Source organism: Lytechinus pictus, unplaced genomic scaffold (assembly GCF_037042905.1).
Source record: "Lytechinus pictus isolate F3 Inbred unplaced genomic scaffold, Lp3.0 scaffold_239, whole genome shotgun sequence".
Lineage (NCBI taxonomy): Eukaryota > Metazoa > Echinodermata > Echinoidea > Temnopleuroida > Toxopneustidae > Lytechinus > Lytechinus pictus.
Window position 1 is genome coordinate 12,293 of NW_026974359.1, and position 21,479 is coordinate 33,771.

At 43.2% G+C, this 21,479-nt stretch overlaps 1 protein-coding gene across 1 annotated transcript; it reads right to left on the bottom strand.

Annotated features, from left to right (window-relative positions):
- Positions 1-3,221: 3,221 nt before the first annotated feature.
- LOC135159393 (IgGFc-binding protein-like) lies at positions 3,222-21,045 on the bottom strand (the record flags this gene model as incomplete). Its single annotated transcript, XM_064115563.1, has 42 exons — positions 3,222-3,505; positions 3,659-3,835; positions 4,021-4,171; positions 4,358-4,507; positions 4,749-5,065; positions 5,215-5,389; positions 5,870-6,072; positions 6,226-6,402; positions 6,588-6,738; positions 6,925-7,074; positions 7,316-7,632; positions 7,782-7,956; positions 8,437-8,639; positions 8,793-8,969; positions 9,155-9,305; positions 9,492-9,641; positions 10,010-10,326; positions 10,476-10,650; positions 11,131-11,333; positions 11,487-11,663; positions 11,849-11,999; positions 12,186-12,335; positions 12,577-12,893; positions 13,043-13,217; positions 13,698-13,900; positions 14,054-14,230; positions 14,416-14,566; positions 14,753-14,902; positions 15,271-15,587; positions 15,737-15,911; positions 16,392-16,594; positions 16,748-16,924; positions 17,110-17,260; positions 17,447-17,596; positions 17,838-18,154; positions 18,304-18,478; positions 18,959-19,161; positions 19,315-19,491; positions 19,677-19,827; positions 20,014-20,163; positions 20,405-20,721; positions 20,871-21,045. Coding segments are annotated over 42 exons (8,292 nt in total), but the record flags the coding sequence as incomplete, so codon positions are not given.
- Between the last annotated feature and the right edge of the window lie 434 nt (positions 21,046-21,479).

Sequence of the window (21,479 nt, forward strand, 5' to 3'; positions counted from 1 at the left end):
AGGATAATCATTCCTCGAAATAGGCTGATAATCCATGTTTTTTGCAATTACATTAGAAACGTTTGGATTTCCGTGGATTTCAGTTTAGATTCTATCATCATTATTTTGCCAGATGTCTAAGCTTTAAGTCGATACCAAATTTAGCTGCCCGATTTTGTCCGTTTTCATGTTAGAGCTGATTTTACTTGACACAACACCCCCAAAACATGTTAAAAACGGTCATTTTTATACCGCGCAGTCATCGCATGCAGCGCACAGTGTGGGGTGTACATTGCCGTTTATTTGTGCATGGCGAGGACGATTCCCCTTCCATTCCATGAAAATTACATGAATTCCGGGCATAATGCAAACAAAATAAAGGTTGATAACGCATAAGGGCTACCCGCCCCTCTTCCAGAGATAAAAGTTACTTGTAGAATAATTTCAGCAAAAAACCCTCCTCATAGTAAAACATTTGTGGTGTTATATACTCTGCGTTTTACCCAAGTCTACACCGCTTGATAAAGACCGGTTAGTAATATTTTTCAAATTATTAATTTTCTTTTTAATCTAATGATCATTTTGATGCCATACAATTATTTTCAGGATCTCATACACACTTTTAAGGCATGTGAGAAGCATAAACCAACATTCACTCTGGTCAAATCTTAAAGTAACACATAACACAAAGTTTATTTTTTATACTGCACATTGTTTAGCGTAATTTGTATTTTCACAGATAGGTTTTAAGTAGCCAATCATAATTTGGTATCAAAGTGACGTCATATCGGCTTTAAATTATAATTATGTTCAGTCGATTCTACGCCCAAAATTACCCTGAATCAACATGTTAAAGTAAAAACATAACACGGAATATTATAATTATTGTGGCGCACTTTCAACTCATTCTGGCCCACTGTGCGCCCCTGATGGATTCTCGGAAGAGGTTTGAATGGTACCATGGCATAAACACCATGGACTATGCATACTTTTGTAAATAATAATGCTTATTTTATCCCGTACACTATAGAAAAATCAAATTAAATGAAAAGTAGGCTTACATATACTTTTTATGACGAAATCAGGGCGAAGGGGTAGTATATTCAGAGTGTATGCATTTTGAAATAGAATATTTGGTGCATTATTTTAGGGAAAACTTGAACAAATACATGTTTAGGGTTTCTGAATTATAAAGATGATTAGGGTCCATTTTGAAAGCCAGTGGGTGTCCAATTCGTGACAGCCCCCCCACACACACACACACACTCCGTCATAACGTATACAATCGGAACCAAACAAACCAAGAACTTGAAAACGGGTCTAAGAAGAATGGAAACCATAAAGCATGCGCAATATTGGAAACATTAATATGTACACAAAAGGGCGTTGGCGTTATAAGTAAAATATTGACGGGTCAGAACATGGCGAATGGGTGCATTCACTTATTTTCTTTACAGCCCCTTTACTCTGCCGACTGTCTAGTAATTATATTTAGTGAATTTAAATAAATAGGGAGGGTGGGCTTTTATAAGCACGAGAGCCTAGCTGACACTGCTCGTCGGACCTTCATTTACATAATTTCAATGTATAACCAAATATACTTCACTTGACACTAAAATGTACTTTCACGATATTGTAAAGTACTTGATTGGTATACATAATTAAGCGTTTTTGTTTTCGTTTTTTTTATAGATTTTTCAGTTTAGTTACTGTTCAATTCATAGTGCTCTTTAATTGTTTATAAAATAATTATTTTACACACCCTTTAAAAAAAAAAATCTCGAACAGAAAGATATGACATACTTTTCTTCTTATTTTAACGTTACTTGTTCTTAAGAAATATTCATGATGTACTTTCGACTTAGTTGAAGAATATTCTAACTCCATTCAACAATTGAAATAATTTCTTACTCTCGTGCAATATCTTAACTTGAATTAAAATTACTAAATTGAAGCAAGTCATAAAATTAATATTATACTTCAAAAATCAAGCAATATCAAATACACTTAATTTGTTAAATTAGTAAGACTTTATTATGTAACAATCTTTCTTTCCTTCCATGGTTTAACGGAAATATTTCGTTTAAAAAGTGAAATTTACATAAAAAGGCAAGGGAAATTACAATCGGTGTCCACATAATTCATATTTCCCCCTTTTCCTGTCGTTTATCGGTCGTAGATTATTTTAGGGGCAACTACCCCCCAAGACCCCTCCCCCACCCATTGTGTATGTCAGCTGGTTTTCGGGAAACGTTGTTCCCTGTGAATTTGTTGCCCCGCAACGTTCAGTGCTTGAATTATGTCATGGAAATCGGTAGACTTTAAACCGTCAAATTGTGATAAGTGGTACTTATTATTCCTGATTGCTAAGACAGCATGTTCGTGAGCATTCATGTAATAGGTCCGATGCCCTCTCCGATAGAACATGTTGAGCTAGGGTAAATGCCATTAATGCCTTACCAAAGGGCACTTGCGCACTGATGAAACAAAATAATCGAGACCCTCTCTCTTCCAATATTGAACTTTTTAGAGAGGGGAGTGTTTACCTTTTCTATCGAAAAGCTATCATTCCAGGATGAAAGAGGTTGTGCCTTTTCGTTGTGAGGGCAATACTCTAAAAACAAAATTATGTGGTTGGGCGGGGTCCTTTCGACTTCCCATGTCGCAAACAGCTTCATGGGCACAGGTTTGCCCGTAGCATTCCATGCTTTCTATTAGCAATCCGGTTTTAAAAAAAAAATCACCACCATGGTTACAGTCGTCAGCTGGGTATGCAACCGTTGTCTGTTCAATATAGTCAGAATTTGATTTGATTTAGATTTGAATTTTGATCTGATTTCTGCATTCATGATGAATATGCAACATAACATATACAAGGGTGATACATATTTAACAAAACAATAATTTAATCGTCATGATATAAGCAAATGAAACATAAAATTAACAATGGTGCATTATTCACTTGACAGGAAAAAACTGACTTCAGAATACGGGCCTGATAGTTTAAAAACGAGCATATGGACCCCATATTTTAACACCCCTACACCTTCGCAATGCATTCCTCTACAATTTTGCCGAATTTGATGAAAATGACATGGATTTTGAATAAAGTGCAGCTTTAACTCTACTTTTTTTCACGTCTTTTGAAGATTTTTTTTAAAGTTTATGCACCATTCTCGTCAACTCTAAATAGATATAGTTTGCCAACTAAAAGATATTCTCCTACTTTGGTATCTACTTAGTTACATATCCTGAAAGTTTGATGCGATATCGACAGAGTAAAGATGCATGTTAGCTACTGCAGCACTGGATTTCAAGCTTACCGGAATATAAACACCGTTGTCCAGAGTGCAACCACACTGCGATGGATCAACGCACTTCCCGCCATCGAGCACCAGTCCATCCTCACATCGGCATGTCTCCTGGCAGGTGGCATTGCAGGACAATGAGCTGGAAGCAGAGGAACATGTTGCTGGACAGCCAATGAAGCATGGATCGTACACAGTGTTCGAAGGACAGTCCAGCTCTGCAAACGAGACAGCAAAAATAGCATTTGAAAACAGGCACAAGGTGACGGTCTTTACCAACACCGCATAAACATGATCTCTAATCTCTACCAACAAACATATCACCAATCAAGAGATACACCCCCAAAAATATTGTCTACAGATTGACTTACGGCATTCATCCACACCCAGTCTCCATCTGCCAGGATCCCCTCCCTCCATCTTGCAGGCACGGGCATACTGTGCGAGACTGGCACACAGAGCATCATCACCGGTTAAGCAAACGTCATAGACGCAGGAGTCGTAGTAGTCGTCAGGGCTCAAAATCTCAATGCAAGATTCAAATGGTCCTGTACAGGGGGCAAGATTAGGTCAGATGTTGTTAGATGAAGCATGCTTTTACATGTACTTTCCATTCATCATGACAATTTCTCAGAGCATTTCCCCTGACCAAACGTGACACTAACACAAACTCCAGACAGGTTGAAGTGGACAACAACGTTTGAAAGATTGTTCCCATGACATTCAAACTTACCTGAAGGATCCTTCAAGTAATAGCAGAGATCATTAGATGCTGTCAGTCTGTTCTCTACCTCCTCGCAAGGATCGGTTGGACCTGGATCCACATCTTCGCACTGGTCAGGATTAACAACCCAACTGTTTCCAAACTCAGTCGCAGATCTTGCCTGTTGAAAAAACAAATCAATATAAATCTTCCGAAAGCTTTCACAGTACAAAACACTTCATCAAGTTCTCCGTAAGAAACAGGAATGACTGAAAGGCACTTTCCCCGCAAGACGTATCCATTCATCACAAGAACAAAAGGAAATTCATGACGGACTTAAGAGTGATACATGGCAGGTTTCTCTTACCAAATCCCCGGAAGGAAGCAGCATATCATTCTCCTTCTCGCCATCAAAAGATCCACAAAGGCCACAGGTTCTTCCTGCATAGTAGCTGAGGTACACATCAGCGCTGTCTTGTCCGTCGTAGCTCACCCACAAGAAATCTGTGACCAGATTCTATAAGAAAAGAAAGAGGGAAGTACTTATCCTGCACATGCTTCAACGTTCAAGAAATTCAACTAAGCTACAACACAACCCCTTCAAACATTCAACACCCGGAAGCATACATTCAAACTGGCTTTCTTTCAATATTTGAACAACAACAAAAAAACCTGCAATTCTTCTACAAAACATGCCTCAACAACACCCTCATTTACATAAATACAGACTGAGAAGAAAAAAATTGTCTTCCTCATACCATTGATGTCACATCCCGGTAGATCCAGACCTGGTCATCAATGTAGGGAAGGTAGTCAGACACATCTACGCCATTTACTCTGACGTGGAAGCCCTTCATCAAAGAATATCGGGAACCCCTTAGATCAAGTATCACTTCCCTCAGGAAAGAAACACGGTCGGATGGGCGCCGTCGTTCATTGTTGGACCACAGGTGGTAGTCACTGGAGTTTCCGCAATCTCTGACCAAAGTGTAGTCGCAGGCACCCTGGAAGTTGTAGTTCTTCTTATCGAAGGTAACATAATGAGGATCACCCCAGATCTGACAATACCCAGGAGCTATGAATAAAGAAGAATCGCAAAAAATAAGTCAGGATCCCCATCGGCTTCCAACCATGAAAACGCTCCAACGCTAAAATGTATTTTCATTCATCATATCAAGGGGATAAAAGGAAAAAGCTATCGATGTCTCAAAATGGAATTCTCACCTCTAAAGCAGGCATCTCCAAGGGAGGTGTAGCCGTCTTTGCAGTAACAGCTTGGAACTCCGTTCTTGATATCACATTCTTCGTTCTCTCCGCACTCAAAAGCATCACACTGGGAACGCCCAGCTTCACAGGTGCAGTGTTGTGTGCAATCCGAGTCGGTCCATGCTCCCCCAGACTGTCAAATGAGTGCAACAAAAATCAAGGGTCAACTCAGAAAAAAGGAAAGGATATACAGCAGCACACACTTCAGTGGCTGCTCGATGGAACAGCTTGAACTTACACTAAAGGGTGTCTCAACTCTTTGCCCGCCACGGACAGAATCACTCCTGTGCCACATTAATTTCTAGGTGCAATCTTAAGTGGGGATTTGCATGGACTATGCTAATTCAGCTCACAATAGCTTTTGATTGGTTTATTGTAAAGAAAAGCATTGTGTACACAGTACAATGCGATGCACACATCACTAATGTGTATGTGTGCATGAACAACAGACTTAATACGCTCTGTGTCTATTGTGAATGAAATGTGACTTAGTCGAAGTTGGCAGCCCCCTGTATGTGACTCCAGTCGAACAAAGCGGGCAAAGAGTTAATACTACTGAAATGGAAAAAGTCACCTGCATGTTAGCTACTGCAGCACTGGATTTCAAGCTTACCGGAATATAAACACCGTTGTCCAGAGTGCAACCACACTGCGATGGATCAACGCACTTCCCGCCATCGAGCACCAGTCCATCCTCACATCGGCATGTCTCCTGGCAGGTGGCATTGCAGGACAATGAGCTGGAAGCAGAGGAACATGTTGCTGGACAGCCACTGAAGCATGGATCGTACACAGTGTTCGAAGGACAGTCCAGCTCTGCAAACGAGACAGCAAAAATAGCATTTGAAAACAGGCACAAGGTGACGGTCTTTACCAACACCGCATAAACATGATCTCTAATCTCTACCAACAAACATATCACCAATCAAGAGATACACCCCCAAAAATATTGTCTACAGATTGACTTACGGCATTCATCCACACCCAGTCTCCATCTGCCAGGATCCCCTCCCTCCATCTTGCAGGCACGGGCATACTGTGCGAGACTGGCACACAGAGCATCATCACCGGTTAAGCAAACGTCATAGACGCAGGAGTCGTAGTAGTCGTCAGGGCTCAAAATCTCAATGCAAGATTCAAATGGTCCTGTACAGGGGGCAAGATTAGGTCAGATGTTGTTAGATGAAGCATGCTTTTACATGTACTTTCCATTCATCATGACAATTTCTCAGAGCATTTCCCCTGACCAAACGTGACACTAACACAAACTCCAGACAGGTTGAAGTGGACAACAACGTTTGAAAGATTGTTCCCATGACATTCAAACTTACCTGAAGGATCCTTCAAGTAATAGCAGAGATCATTAGATGCTGTCAGTCTGTTCTCTACCTCCTCGCAAGGATCGGTTGGACCTGGATCCACATCTTCGCACTGGTCAGGATTAACAACCCAACTGTTTCCAAACTCAGTCGCAGATCTTGCCTGTTGAAAAAACAAATCAATATAAATCTTCCGAAAGCTTTCACAGTACAAAACACTTCATCAAGTTCTCCGTAAGAAACAGGAATGACTGAAAGGCACTTTCCCCGCAAGACGTATCCATTCATCACAAGAACAAAAGGAAATTCATGACGGACTTAAGAGTGATACATGGCAGGTTTCTCTTACCAAATCCCCGGAAGGAAGCAGCATATCATTCTCCTTCTCGCCATCAAAAGATCCACAAAGGCCACAGGTTCTTCCTGCATAGTAGCTGAGGTACACATCAGCGCTGTCTTGTCCGTCGTAGCTCACCCACAAGAAATCTGTGACCAGATTCTATAAGAAAAGAAAGAGGGAAGTACTTATCCTGCACATGCTTCAACGTTCAAGAAATTCAACTAAGCTACAACACAACCCCTTCAAACATTCAACACCCGGAAGCATACATTCAAACTGGCTTTCTTTCATTATTTGAACAACAACAAAAAAACCTGCAATTCTTCTACAAAACATGCCTCAACAACACCCTCATTTACATAAATACAGACTGAGAAGAAAAAAATTGTCTTCCTCATACCATTGATGTCACATCCCGGTAGATCCAGACCTGGTCATCAATGTAGGGAAGGTAGTCAGACACATCTACGCCATTTACTCTGACGTGGAAGCCCTTCATCAAAGAATATCGGGAACCCCTTAGATCAAGTATCACTTCCCTCAGGAAAGAAACACGGTCGGATGGGCGCCGTCGTTCATTGTTGGACCACAGGTGGTAGTCACTGGAGTTTCCGCAATCTCTGACCAAAGTGTAGTCGCAGGCACCCTGGAAGTTGTAGTTCTTCTTATCGAAGGTAACATAATGAGGATCACCCCAGATCTGACAATACCCAGGAGCTATGAATAAAGAAGAATCGCAAAAAATAAGTCAGGATCCCCATCGGCTTCCAACCATGAAAACGCTCCAACGCTAAAATGTATTTTCATTCATCATCTCAAGGGGATAAAAGGAAAAAGCTATCGATGTCTCAAAATGGAATTCTCACCTCTAAAGCAGGCATCTCCAAGGGAGGTGTAGCCGTCTTTGCAGTAACAGCTTGGAACTCCGTTCTTGATATCACATTCTTCGTTCTCTCCGCACTCAAAAGCATCACACTGGGAACGCCCAGCTTCACAGGTGCAGTGTTGTGTGCAATCCGAGTCGGTCCATGCTCCCCCAGACTGTCAAATGAGTGCAACAAAAATCAAGGGTCAACTCAGAAAAAAGGAAAGGATATACAGCAGCACACACTTCAGTGGCTGCTCGATGGAACAGCTTGAACTTACACTAAACGGTGTCTCAACTCTTTGCCCGCCACGGACAGAATCACTCCTGTGCCACATTAATTTCTAGGTGCAATCTTAAGTGGGGATTTGCATGGACTATGCTAATTCAGCTCACAATAGCTTTTGACTGGTTTATTGTAAAGAAAAGCATTGTGTACACAGTACAATGCGATGCACACATCACTAATGTGTATGTGTGCATGAACAACAGACTTAATACGCTCTGTGTCTATTGTGAATGAAATGTGACTTAGTCGAAGTTGGCAGCCCCCTGTATGTGACTCCAGTCGAACAAAGCGGGCAAAGAGTTAATACTACTGAAATGGAAAAAGTCACCTGCATGTTAGCTACTGCAGCACTGGATTTCAAGCTTACCGGAATATAAACACCGTTGTCCAGAGTGCAACCACACTGCGATGGATCAACGCACTTCCCGCCATCGAGCACCAGTCCATCCTCACATCGGCATGTCTCCTGGCAGGTGGCATTGCAGGACAATGAGCTGGAAGCAGAGGAACATGTTGCTGGACAGCCACTGAAGCATGGATCGTACACAGTGTTCGAAGGACAGTCCAGCTCTGCAAACGAGACAGCAAAAATAGCATTTGAAAACAGGCACAAGGTGACGGTCTTTACCAACACCGCATAAACATGATCTCTAATCTCTACCAACAAACATATCACCAATCAAGAGATACACCCCCAAAAATATTGTCTACAGATTGACTTACGGCATTCATCCACACCCAGTCTCCATCTGCCAGGATCCCCTCCCTCCATCTTGCAGGCACGGGCATACTGTGCGAGACTGGCACACAGAGCATCATCACCGGTTAAGCAAACGTCATAGACGCAGGAGTCGTAGTAGTCGTCAGGGCTCAAAATCTCAATGCAAGATTCAAATGGTCCTGTACAGGGGGCAAGATTAGGTCAGATGTTGTTAGATGAAGCATGCTTTTACATGTACTTTCCATTCATCATGACAATTTCTCAGAGCATTTCCCCTGACCAAACGTGACCCTAACACAAACTCCAGACAGGTTGAAGTGGACAACAACGTTTGAAAGATTGTTCCCATGACATTCAAACTTACCTGAAGGATCCTTCAAGTAATAGCAGAGATCATTAGATGCTGTCAGTCTGTTCTCTACCTCCTCGCAAGGATCGGTTGGACCTGGATCCACATCTTCGCACTGGTCAGGATTAACGACCCAACTGTTTCCAAACTCAGTCGCAGATCTTGCCTGTTGAAAAAACAAATCAATATAAATCTTCCGAAAGCTTTCACAGTACAAAACACTTCATCAAGTTCTCCGTAAGAAACAGGAATGACTGAAAGGCACTTTCCCCGCAAGACGTATCCATTCATCACAAGAACAAAAGGAAATTCATGACGGACTTAAGAGTGATACATGGCAGGTTTCTCTTACCAAATCCCCGGAAGGAAGCAGCATATCATTCTCCTTCTCGCCATCAAAAGATCCACAAAGGCCACAGGTTCTTCCTGCATAGTAGCTGAGGTACACATCAGCGCTGTCTTGTCCGTCGTAGCTCACCCACAAGAAATCTGTGACCAGATTCTATAAGAAAAGAAAGAGGGAAGTACTTATCCTGCACATGCTTCAACGTTCAAGAAATTCAACTAAGCTACAACACAACCCCTTCAAACATTCAACACCCGGAAGCATACATTCAAACTGGCTTTCTTTCATTATTTGAACAACAACAAAAAAACCTGCAATTCTTCTACAAAACATGCCTCAACAACACCCTCATTTACATAAATACATAAACATAAACATAAGCTACAGCTGGGGTAATAATATCCAAGTCCTTTGGAAGCGCATAGAGACATTTATTCATAATCGTGATATGCGCTATACAAGAACTGTTTATTATTATTATTATTAAATACAGACTGAGAAGAAAAAAATTGTCTTCCTCATACCATTGATGTCACATCCCGGTAGATCCAGACCTGGTCATCAATGTAGGGAAGGTAGTCAGACACATCTACGCCATTTACTCTGACGTGGAAGCCCTTCATCAAAGAATATCGGGAACCCCTTAGATCAAGTATCACTTCCCTCAGGAAAGAAACACGGTCGGATGGGCGCCGTCGTTCATTGTTGGACCACAGGTGGTAGTCACTGGAGTTTCCGCAATCTCTGACCAAAGTGTAGTCGCAGGCACCCTGGAAGTTGTAGTTCTTCTTATCGAAGGTAACATAATGAGGATCACCCCAGATCTGACAATACCCAGGAGCTATGAATAAAGAAGAATCGCAAAAAATAAGTCAGGATCCCCATCGGCTTCCAACCATGAAAACGCTCCAACGCTAAAATGTATTTTCATTCATCATATCAAGGGGATAAAAGGAAAAAGCTATCGATGTCTCAAAATGGAATTCTCACCTCTAAAGCAGGCATCTCCAAGGGAGGTGTAGCCGTCTTTGCAGTAACAGCTTGGAACTCCGTTCTTGATATCACATTCTTCGTTCTCTCCGCACTCAAAAGCATCACACTGGGAACGCCCAGCTTCACAGGTGCAGTGTTGTGTGCAATCCGAGTCGGTCCATGCTCCCCCAGACTGTCAAATGAGTGCAACAAAAATCAAGGGTCAACTCAGAAAAAAGGAAAGGATATACAGCAGCACACACTTCAGTGGCTGCTCGATGGAACAGCTTGAACTTACACTAAAGGGTGTCTCAACTCTTTGCCCGCCACGGACAGAATCACTCCTGTGCCACATTAATTTCTAGGTGCAATCTTAAGTGGGGATTTGCATGGACTATGCTAATTCAGCTCACAATAGCTTTTGATTGGTTTATTGTAAAGAAAAGCATTGTGTACACAGTACAATGCGATGCACACATCACTAATGTGTATGTGTGCATGAACAACAGACTTAATACGCTCTGTGTCTATTGTGAATGAAATGTGACTTAGTCGAAGTTGGCAGCCCCCTGTATGTGACTCCAGTCGAACAAAGCGGGCAAAGAGTTAATACTACTGAAATGGAAAAAGTCACCTGCATGTTAGCTACTGCAGCACTGGATTTCAAGCTTACCGGAATATAAACACCGTTGTCCAGAGTGCAACCACACTGCGATGGATCAACGCACTTCCCGCCATCGAGCACCAGTCCATCCTCACATCGGCATGTCTCCTGGCAGGTGGCATTGCAGGACAATGAGCTGGAAGCAGAGGAACATGTTGCTGGACAGCCACTGAAGCATGGATCGTACACAGTGTTCGAAGGACAGTCCAGCTCTGCAAACGAGACAGCAAAAATAGCATTTGAAAACAGGCACAAGGTGACGGTCTTTACCAACACCGCATAAACATGATCTCTAATCTCTACCAACAAACATATCACCAATCAAGAGATACACCCCCAAAAATATTGTCTACAGATTGACTTACGGCATTCATCCACACCCAGTCTCCATCTGCCAGGATCCCCTCCCTCCATCTTGCAGGCACGGGCATACTGTGCGAGACTGGCACACAGAGCATCATCACCGGTTAAGCAAACGTCATAGACGCAGGAGTCGTAGTAGTCGTCAGGGCTCAAAATCTCAATGCAAGATTCAAATGGTCCTGTACAGGGGGCAAGATTAGGTCAGATGTTGTTAGATGAAGCATGCTTTTACATGTACTTTCCATTCATCATGACAATTTCTCAGAGCATTTCCCCTGACCAAACGTGACACTAACACAAACTCCAGACAGGTTGAAGTGGACAACAACGTTTGAAAGATTGTTCCCATGACATTCAAACTTACCTGAAGGATCCTTCAAGTAATAGCAGAGATCATTAGATGCTGTCAGTCTGTTCTCTACCTCCTCGCAAGGATCGGTTGGACCTGGATCCACATCTTCGCACTGGTCAGGATTAACGACCCAACTGTTTCCAAACTCAGTCGCAGATCTTGCCTGTTGAAAAAACAAATCAATATAAATCTTCCGAAAGCTTTCACAGTACAAAACACTTCATCAAGTTCTCCGTAAGAAACAGGAATGACTGAAAGGCACTTTCCCCGCAAGACGTATCCATTCATCACAAGAACAAAAGGAATTTCATGACGGACTTAAGAGTGATACATGGCAGGTTTCTCTTACCAAATCCCCGGAAGGAAGCAGCATATCATTCTCCTTCTCGCCATCAAAAGATCCACAAAGGCCACAGGTTCTTCCTGCATAGTAGCTGAGGTACACATCAGCGCTGTCTTGTCCGTCGTAGCTCACCCACAAGAAATCTGTGACCAGATTCTATAAGAAAAGAAAGAGGGAAGTACTTATCCTGCACATGCTTCAACGTTCAAGAAATTCAACTAAGCTACAACACAACCCCTTCAAACATTCAACATCCGGAAGCATACATTCAAACTGGCTTTCTTTCATTATTTGAACAACAACAAAAAAACCTGCAATTCTTCTACAAAACATGCCTCAACAACACCCTCATTTACATAAATACAGACTGAGAAGAAAAAAATTGTCTTCCTCATACCATTGATGTCACATCCCGGTAGATCCAGACCTGGTCATCAATGTAGGGAAGGTAGTCAGACACATCTACGCCATTTACTCTGACGTGGAAGCCCTTCATCAAAGAATATCGGGAACCCCTTAGATCAAGTATCACTTCCCTCAGGAAAGAAACACGGTCGGATGGGCGCCGTCGTTCATTGTTGGACCACAGGTGGTAGTCACTGGAGTTTCCGCAATCTCTGACCAAAGTGTAGTCGCAGGCACCCTGGAAGTTGTAGTTCTTCTTATCGAAGGTAACATAATGAGGATCACCCCAGATCTGACAATACCCAGGAGCTATGAATAAAGAAGAATCGCAAAAAATAAGTCAGGATCCCCATCGGCTTCCAACCATGAAAACGCTCCAACGCTAAAATGTATTTTCACTCATCATCTCAAGGGGATAAAAGGAAAAAGCTATCGATGTCTCAAAATGGAATTCTCACCTCTAAAGCAGGCATCTCCAAGGGAGGTGTAGCCGTCTTTGCAGTAACAGCTTGGAACTCCGTTCTTGATATCACATTCTTCGTTCTCTCCGCACTCAAAAGCATCACACTGGGAACGCCCAGCTTCACAGGTGCAGTGTTGTGTGCAATCCGAGTCGGTCCATGCTCCCCCAGACTGTCAAATGAGTGCAACAAAAATCAAGGGTCAACTCAGAAAAAAGGAAAGGATATACAGCAGCACACACTTCAGTGGCTGCTCGATGGAACAGCTTGAACTTACACTAAACGGTGTCTCAACTCTTTGCCCGCCACGGACAGGATCACTCCTGTGCCACATTAATTTCTAGGTGCAATCTTAAGTGGGGATTTGCATGGAATATGCTAATTCAGCTCACAATAGCTTTTGATTGGTTTATTGTAAAGAAAAGCATTGTGTACACAGTACAATGCGATGCACACATCACTAATGTGTATGTGTGCATGAACAACAGACTTAATACGCTCTGTGTCTATTGTGAATGAAATGTGACTTAGTCGAAGTTGGCAGCCCCCTGTATGTGACTCCAGTCGAACAAAGCGGGCAAAGAGTTAATACTACTGAAATGGAAAAAGTCACCTGCATGTTAGCTACTGCAGCACTGGATTTCAAGCTTACCGGAATATAAACACCGTTGTCCAGAGTGCAACCACACTGCGATGGATCAACGCACTTCCCGCCATCGAGCACCAGTCCATCCTCACATCGGCATGTCTCCTGGCAGGTGGCATTGCAGGACAATGAGCTGGAAGCAGAGGAACATGTTGCTGGACAGCCACTGAAGCATGGATCGTACACAGTGTTCGAAGGACAGTCCAGCTCTGCAAACGAGACAGCAAAAATAGCATTTGAAAACAGGCACAAGGTGACGGTCTTTACCAACACCGCATAAACATGATCTCTAATCTCTACCAACAAACATATCACCAATCAAGAGATACACCCCCAAAAATATTGTCTACAGATTGACTTACGGCATTCATCCACACCCAGTCTCCATCTGCCAGGATCCCCTCCCTCCATCTTGCAGGCACGGGCATACTGTGCGAGACTGGCACACAGAGCATCATCACCGGTTAAGCAAACGTCATAGACGCAGGAGTCGTAGTAGTCGTCAGGGCTCAAAATCTCAATGCAAGATTCAAATGGTCCTGTACAGGGGGCAAGATTAGGTCAGATGTTGTTAGATGAAGCATGCTTTTACATGTACTTTCCATTCATCATGACAATTTCTCAGAGCATTTCCCCTGACCAAACGTGACACTAACACAAACTCCAGACAGGTTGAAGTGGACAACAACGTTTGAAAGATTGTTCCCATGACATTCAAACTTACCTGAAGGATCCTTCAAGTAATAGCAGAGATCATTAGATGCTGTCAGTCTGTTCTCTACCTCCTCGCAAGGATCGGTTGGACCTGGATCCACATCTTCGCACTGGTCAGGATTAACGACCCAACTGTTTCCAAACTCAGTCGCAGATCTTGCCTGTTGAAAAAACAAATCAATATAAATCTTCCGAAAGCTTTCACAGTACAAAACACTTCATCAAGTTCTCCGTAAGAAACAGGAATGACTGAAAGGCACTTTCCCCGCAAGACGTATCCATTCATCACAAGAACAAAAGGAATTTCATGACGGACTTAAGAGTGATACATGGCAGGTTTCTCTTACCAAATCCCCGGAAGGAAGCAGCATATCATTCTCCTTCTCGCCATCAAAAGATCCACAAAGGCCACAGGTTCTTCCTGCATAGTAGCTGAGGTACACATCAGCGCTGTCTTGTCCGTCGTAGCTCACCCACAAGAAATCTGTGACCAGATTCTATAAGAAAAGAAAGAGGGAAGTACTTATCCTGCACATGCTTCAACGTTCAAGAAATTCAACTAAGCTACAACACAACCCCTTCAAACATTCAACACCCGGAAGCATACATTCAAACTGGCTTTCTTTCATTATTTGAACAACAACAAAAAAACCTGCAATTCTTCTACAAAACATGCCTCAACAACACCCTCATTTACATAAATACATAAACATAAACATAAGCTACAGCTGGGGTAATAATATCCAAGTCCTTTGGAAGCGCATAGAGACATTTATTCATAATCGTGATATGCGCTATACAAGAACTGTTTATTATTATTATTATTAAATACAGACTGAGAAGAAAAAAATTGTCTTCCTCATACCATTGATGTCACATCCCGGTAGATCCAGACCTGGTCATCAATGTAGGGAAGGTAGTCAGACACATCTACGCCATTTACTCTGACGTGGAAGCCCTTCATCAAAGAATATCGGGAACCCCTTAGATCAAGTATCACTTCCCTCAGGAAAGAAACACGGTCGGATGGGCGCCGTCGTTCATTGTTGGACCACAGGTGGTAGTCACTGGAGTTTCCGCAATCTCTGACCAAAGTGTAGTCGCAGGCACCCTGGAAGTTGTAGTTCTTCTTATCGAAGGTAACATAATGAGGATCACCCCAGATCTGACAATACCCAGGAGCTATGAATAAAGAAGAATCGCAAAAAATAAGTCAGGATCCCCATCGGCTTCCAACCATGAAAACGCTCCAACGCTAAAATGTATTTTCATTCATCATATCAAGGGGATAAAAGGAAAAAGCTATCGATGTCTCAAAATGGAATTCTCACCTCTAAAGCAGGCATCTCCAAGGGAGGTGTAGCCGTCTTTGCAGTAACAGCTTGGAACTCCGTTCTTGATATCACATTCTTCGTTCTCTCCGCACTCAAAAGCATCACACTGGGAACGCCCAGCTTCACAGGTGCAGTGTTGTGTGCAATCCGAGTCGGTCCATGCTCCCCCAGACTGTCAAATGAGTGCAACAAAAATCAAGGGTCAACTCAGAAAAAAGGAAAGGATATACAGCAGCACACACTTCAGTGGCTGCTCGATGGAACAGCTTGAACTTACACTAAAGGGTGTCTCAACTCTTTGCCCGCCACGGACAGAATCACTCCTGTGCCACATTAATTTCTAGGTGCAATCTTAAGTGGGGATTTGCATGGACTATGCTAATTCAGCTCACAATAGCTTTTGATTGGTTTATTGTAAAGAAAAGCATTGTGTACACAGTACAATGCGATGCACACATCACTAATGTGTATGTGTGCATGAACAACAGACTTAATACGCTCTGTGTCTATTGTGAATGAAATGTGACTTAGTCGAAGTTGGCAGCCCCCTGTATGTGACTCCAGTCGAACAAAGCGGGCAAAGAGTTAATACTACTGAAATGGAAAAAGTCACCTGCATGTTAGCTACTGCAGCACTGGATTTCAAGCTTACCGGAATATAAACACCGTTGTCCAGAGTGCAACCACACTGCGATGGATCAACGCACTTCCCGCCATCGAGCACCAGTCCATCCTCACATCGGCATGTCTCCTGGCAGGTGGCATTGCAGGACAATGAGCTGGAAGCAGAGGAACATGTTGCTGGACAGCCACTGAAGCATGGATCGTACACAGTGTTCGAAGGACAGTCCAGCTCTGCAAACGAGACAGCAAAAATAGCATTTGAAAACAGGCACAAGGTGACGGTCTTTACCAACACCGCATAAACATGATCTCTAATCTCTACCAACAAACATATCACCAATCAAGAGATACACCCCCAAAAATATTGTCTACAGATTGACTTACGGCATTCATCCACACCCAGTCTCCATCTGCCAGGATCCCCTCCCTCCATCTTGCAGGCACGGGCATACTGTGCGAGACTGGCACACAGAGCATCATCACCGGTTAAGCAAACGTCATAGACGCAGGAGTCGTAGTAGTCGTCAGGGCTCAAAATCTCAATGCAAGATTCAAATGGTCCTGTACAGGGGGCAAGATTAGGTCAGATGTTGTTAGATGAAGCATGCTTTTACATGTACTTTCCATTCATCATGACAATTTCTCAGAGCATTTCCCCTGACCAAACGTGACACTAACACAAACTCCAGACAGGTTGAAGTGGACAACAACGTTTGAAAGATTGTTCCCATGACATTCAAACTTACCTGAAGGATCCTTCAAGTAATAGCAGAGATCATTAGATGCTGTCAGTCTGTTCTCTACCTCCTCGCAAGGATCGGTTGGACCTGGATCCACATCTTCGCACTGGTCAGGATTAACGACCCAACTGTTTCCAAACTCAGTCGCAGATCTTGCCTGTTGAAAAAACAAATCAATATAAATCTTCCGAAAGCTTTCACAGTACAAAACACTTCATCAAGTTCTCCGTAAGAAACAGGAATGACTGAAAGGCACTTTCCCCGCAAGACGTATCCATTCATCACAAGAACAAAAGGAATTTCATGACGGACTTAAGAGTGATACATGGCAGGTTTCTCTTACCAAATCCCCGGAAGGAAGCAGCATATCATTCTCCTTCTCGCCATCAAAAGATCCACAAAGGCCACAGGTTCTTCCTGCATAGTAGCTGAGGTACACATCAGCGCTGTCTTGTCCGTCGTAGCTCACCCACAAGAAATCTGTGACCAGATTCTATAAGAAAAGAAAGAGGGAAGTACTTATCCTGCACATGCTTCAACGTTCAAGAAATTCAACTAAGCTACAACACAACCCCTTCAAACATTCAACACCCGGAAGCATACATTCAAACTGGCTTTCTTTCATTATTTGAACAACAACAAAAAAACCTGCAATTCTTCTACAAAACATGCCTCAACAACACCCTCATTTACATAAATACAGACTGAGAAGAAAAAAATTGTCTTCCTCATACCATTGATGTCACATCCCGGTAGATCCAGACCTGGTCATCAATGTAGGGAAGGTAGTCAGACACATCTACGCCATTTACTCTGACGTGGAAGCCCTTCATCAAAGAATATCGGGAACCCCTTAGATCAAGTATCACTTCCCTCAGGAAAGAAACACGGTCGGATGGGCGCCGTCGTTCATTGTTGGACCACAGGTGGTAGTCACTGGAGTTTCCGCAATCTCTGACCAAAGTGTAGTCGCAGGCACCCTGGAAGTTGTAGTTCTTCTTATCGAAGGTAACATAATGAGGATCACCCCAGATCTGACAATACCCAGGAGCTATGAATAAAGAAGAATCGCAAAAAATAAGTCAGGATCCCCATCGGCTTCCAACCATGAAAACGCTCCAACGCTAAAATGTATTTTCACTCATCATCTCAAGGGGATAAAAGGAAAAAGCTATCGATGTCTCAAAATGGAATTCTCACCTCTAAAGCAGGCATCTCCAAGGGAGGTGTAGCCGTCTTTGCAGTAACAGCTTGGAACTCCGTTCTTGATATCACATTCTTCGTTCTCTCCGCACTCAAAAGCATCACACTGGGAACGCCCAGCTTCACAGGTGCAGTGTTGTGTGCAATCCGAGTCGGTCCATGCTCCCCCAGACTGTCAAATGAGTGCAACAAAAATCAAGGGTCAACTCAGAAAAAAGGAAAGGATATACAGCAGCACACACTTCAGTGGCTGCTCGATGGAACAGCTTGAACATACACTAAACGGTGTCTCAACTCTTTGCCCGCCACGGACAGGATCACTCCTGTGCCACATTAATTTCTAGGTGCAATCTTAAGTGGGGATTTGCATGGAATATGCTAATTCAGCTCACAATAGCTTTTGATTGGTTTATTGTAAAGAAAAGCATTGTGTACACAGTACAATGCGATGCACACATCACTAATGTGTATGTGTGCATGAACAACAGACTTAATACGCTCTGTGTCTATTGTGAATGAAATGTGACTTAGTCGAAGTTGGCAGCCCCCTGTATGTGACTCCAGTCGAACAAAGCGGGCAAAGAGTTAATACTACTGAAATGGAAAAAGTCACCTGCATGTTAGCTACTGCAGCACTGGATTTCAAGCTTACCGGAATATAAACACCGTTGTCCAGAGTGCAACCACACTGCGATGGATCAACGCACTTCCCGCCATCGAGCACCAGTCCATCCTCACATCGGCATGTCTCCTGGCAGGTGGCATTGCAGGACAATGAGCTGGAAGCAGAGGAACATGTTGCTGGACAGCCACTGAAGCATGGATCGTACACAGTGTTCGAAGGACAGTCCAGCTCTGCAAACGAGACAGCAAAAATAGCATTTGAAAACAGGCACAAGGTGACGGTCTTTACCAACACCGCATAAACATGATCTCTAATCTCTACCAACAAACATATCACCAATCAAGAGATACACCCCCAAAAATATTGTCTACAGATTGACTTACGGCATTCATCCACACCCAGTCTCCATCTGCCAGGATCCCCTCCCTCCATCTTGCAGGCACGGGCATACTGTGCGAGACTGGCACACAGAGCATCATCACCGGTTAAGCAAACGTCATAGACGCAGGAGTCGTAGTAGTCGTCAGGGCTCAAAATCTCAATGCAAGATTCAAATGGTCCTGTACAGGGGGCAAGATTAGGTCAGATGTTGTTAGATGAAGCATGCTTTTACATGTACTTTCCATTCATCATGACAATTTCTCAGAGCATTTCCCCTGACCAAACGTGACACTAACACAAACTCCAGACAGGTTGAAGTGGACAACAACGTTTGAAAGATTGTTCCCATGACATTCAAACTTACCTGAAGGATCCTTCAAGTAATAGCAGAGATCATTAGATGCTGTCAGTCTGTTCTCTACCTCCTCGCAAGGATCGGTTGGACCTGGATCCACATCTTCGCACTGGTCAGGATTAACGACCCAACTGTTTCCAAACTCAGTCGCAGATCTTGCCTGTTGAAAAAACAAATCAATATAAATCTTCCGAAAGCTTTCACAGTACAAAACACTTCATCAAGTTCTCCGTAAGAAACAGGAATGACTGAAAGGCACTTTCCCCGCAAGACGTATCCATTCATCACAAGAACAAAAGGAAATTCATGACGGACTTAAGAGTGATACATGGCAGGTTTCTCTTACCAAATCCCCGGAAGGAAGCAGCATATCATTCTCCTTCTCGCCATCAAAAGATCCACAAAGGCCACAGGTTCTTCCTGCATAGTAGCTGAGGTACACATCAGCGCTGTCTTGTCCGTCGTAGCTCACCCACAAGAAATCTGTGACCAGATTCTATAAGAAAAGAAAGAGGGAAGTACTTATCCTGCACATGCTTCAACGTTCAAGAAATTCAACTAAGCTACAACACAACCCCTTCAAACATTCAACACCCGGAAGCATACATTCAAACTGGCTTTCTTTCATTATTTGAACAACAACAAAAAAACCTGCAATTCTTCTACAAAACATGCCTCAACAACACCCTCATTTACATAAATACAGACTGAGAAGAAAAAAATTGTCTTCCTCATACCATTGATGTCACATCCCGGTAGATCCAGACCTGGTCATCAATGTAGGGAAGGTAGTCAGACACATCTACGCCATTTACTCTGACGTGGAAGCCCTTCATCAAAGAATATCGGGAACCCCTTAGATCAAGTATCACTTCCCTCAGGAAAGAAACACGGTCGGATGGGCGCCGTCGTTCATTGTTGGACCACAGGTGGTAGTCACTGGAGTTTCCGCAATCTCTGACCAAAGTGTAGTCGCAGGCACCCTGGAAGTTGTAGTTCTTCTTATCGAAGGTAACATAATGAGGATCACCCCAGATCTGACAATACCCAGGAGCTATGAATAAAGAAGAATCGCAAAAAATAAGTCAGGATCCCCATCGGCTTCCAACCATGAAAACGCTCCAACGCTAAAATGTATTTTCATTCATCATCTCAAGGGGATAAAAGGAAAAAGCTATCGATGTCTCAAAATGGAATTCTCACCTCTAAAGCAGGCATCTCCAAGGGAGGTGTAGCCGTCTTTGCAGTAACAGCTTGGAACTCCGTTCTTGATATCACATTCTTCGTTCTCTCCGCACTCAAAAGCATCACACTGGGAACGCCCAGCTTCACAGGTGCAGTGTTGTGTGCAATCCGAGTCGGTCCATGCTCCCCCAGACTGTCAAATGAGTGCAACAAAAATCAAGGGTCAACTCAGAAAAAAGGAAAGGATATACAGCAGCACACACTTCAGTGGCTGCTCGATGGAACAGCTTGAACTTACACTAAACGGTGTCTCAACTCTTTGCCCGCCACGGACAGGATCACTCCTGTGCCACATTAATTTCTAGGTGCAATCTTAAGTGGGGATTTGCATGGAATATGCTAATTCAGCTCACAATAGCTTTTGATTGGTTTATTGTAAAGAAAAGCATTGTGTACACAGTACAATGCGATGCACACATCACTAATGTGTATGTGTGCATGAACAACAGACTTAATACGCTCTGTGTCTATTGTGAATGAAATGTGACTTAGTCGAAGTTGGCAGCCCCCTGTATGTGACTCCAGTCGAACAAAGCGGGCAAAGAGTTAATACTACTGAAATGGAAA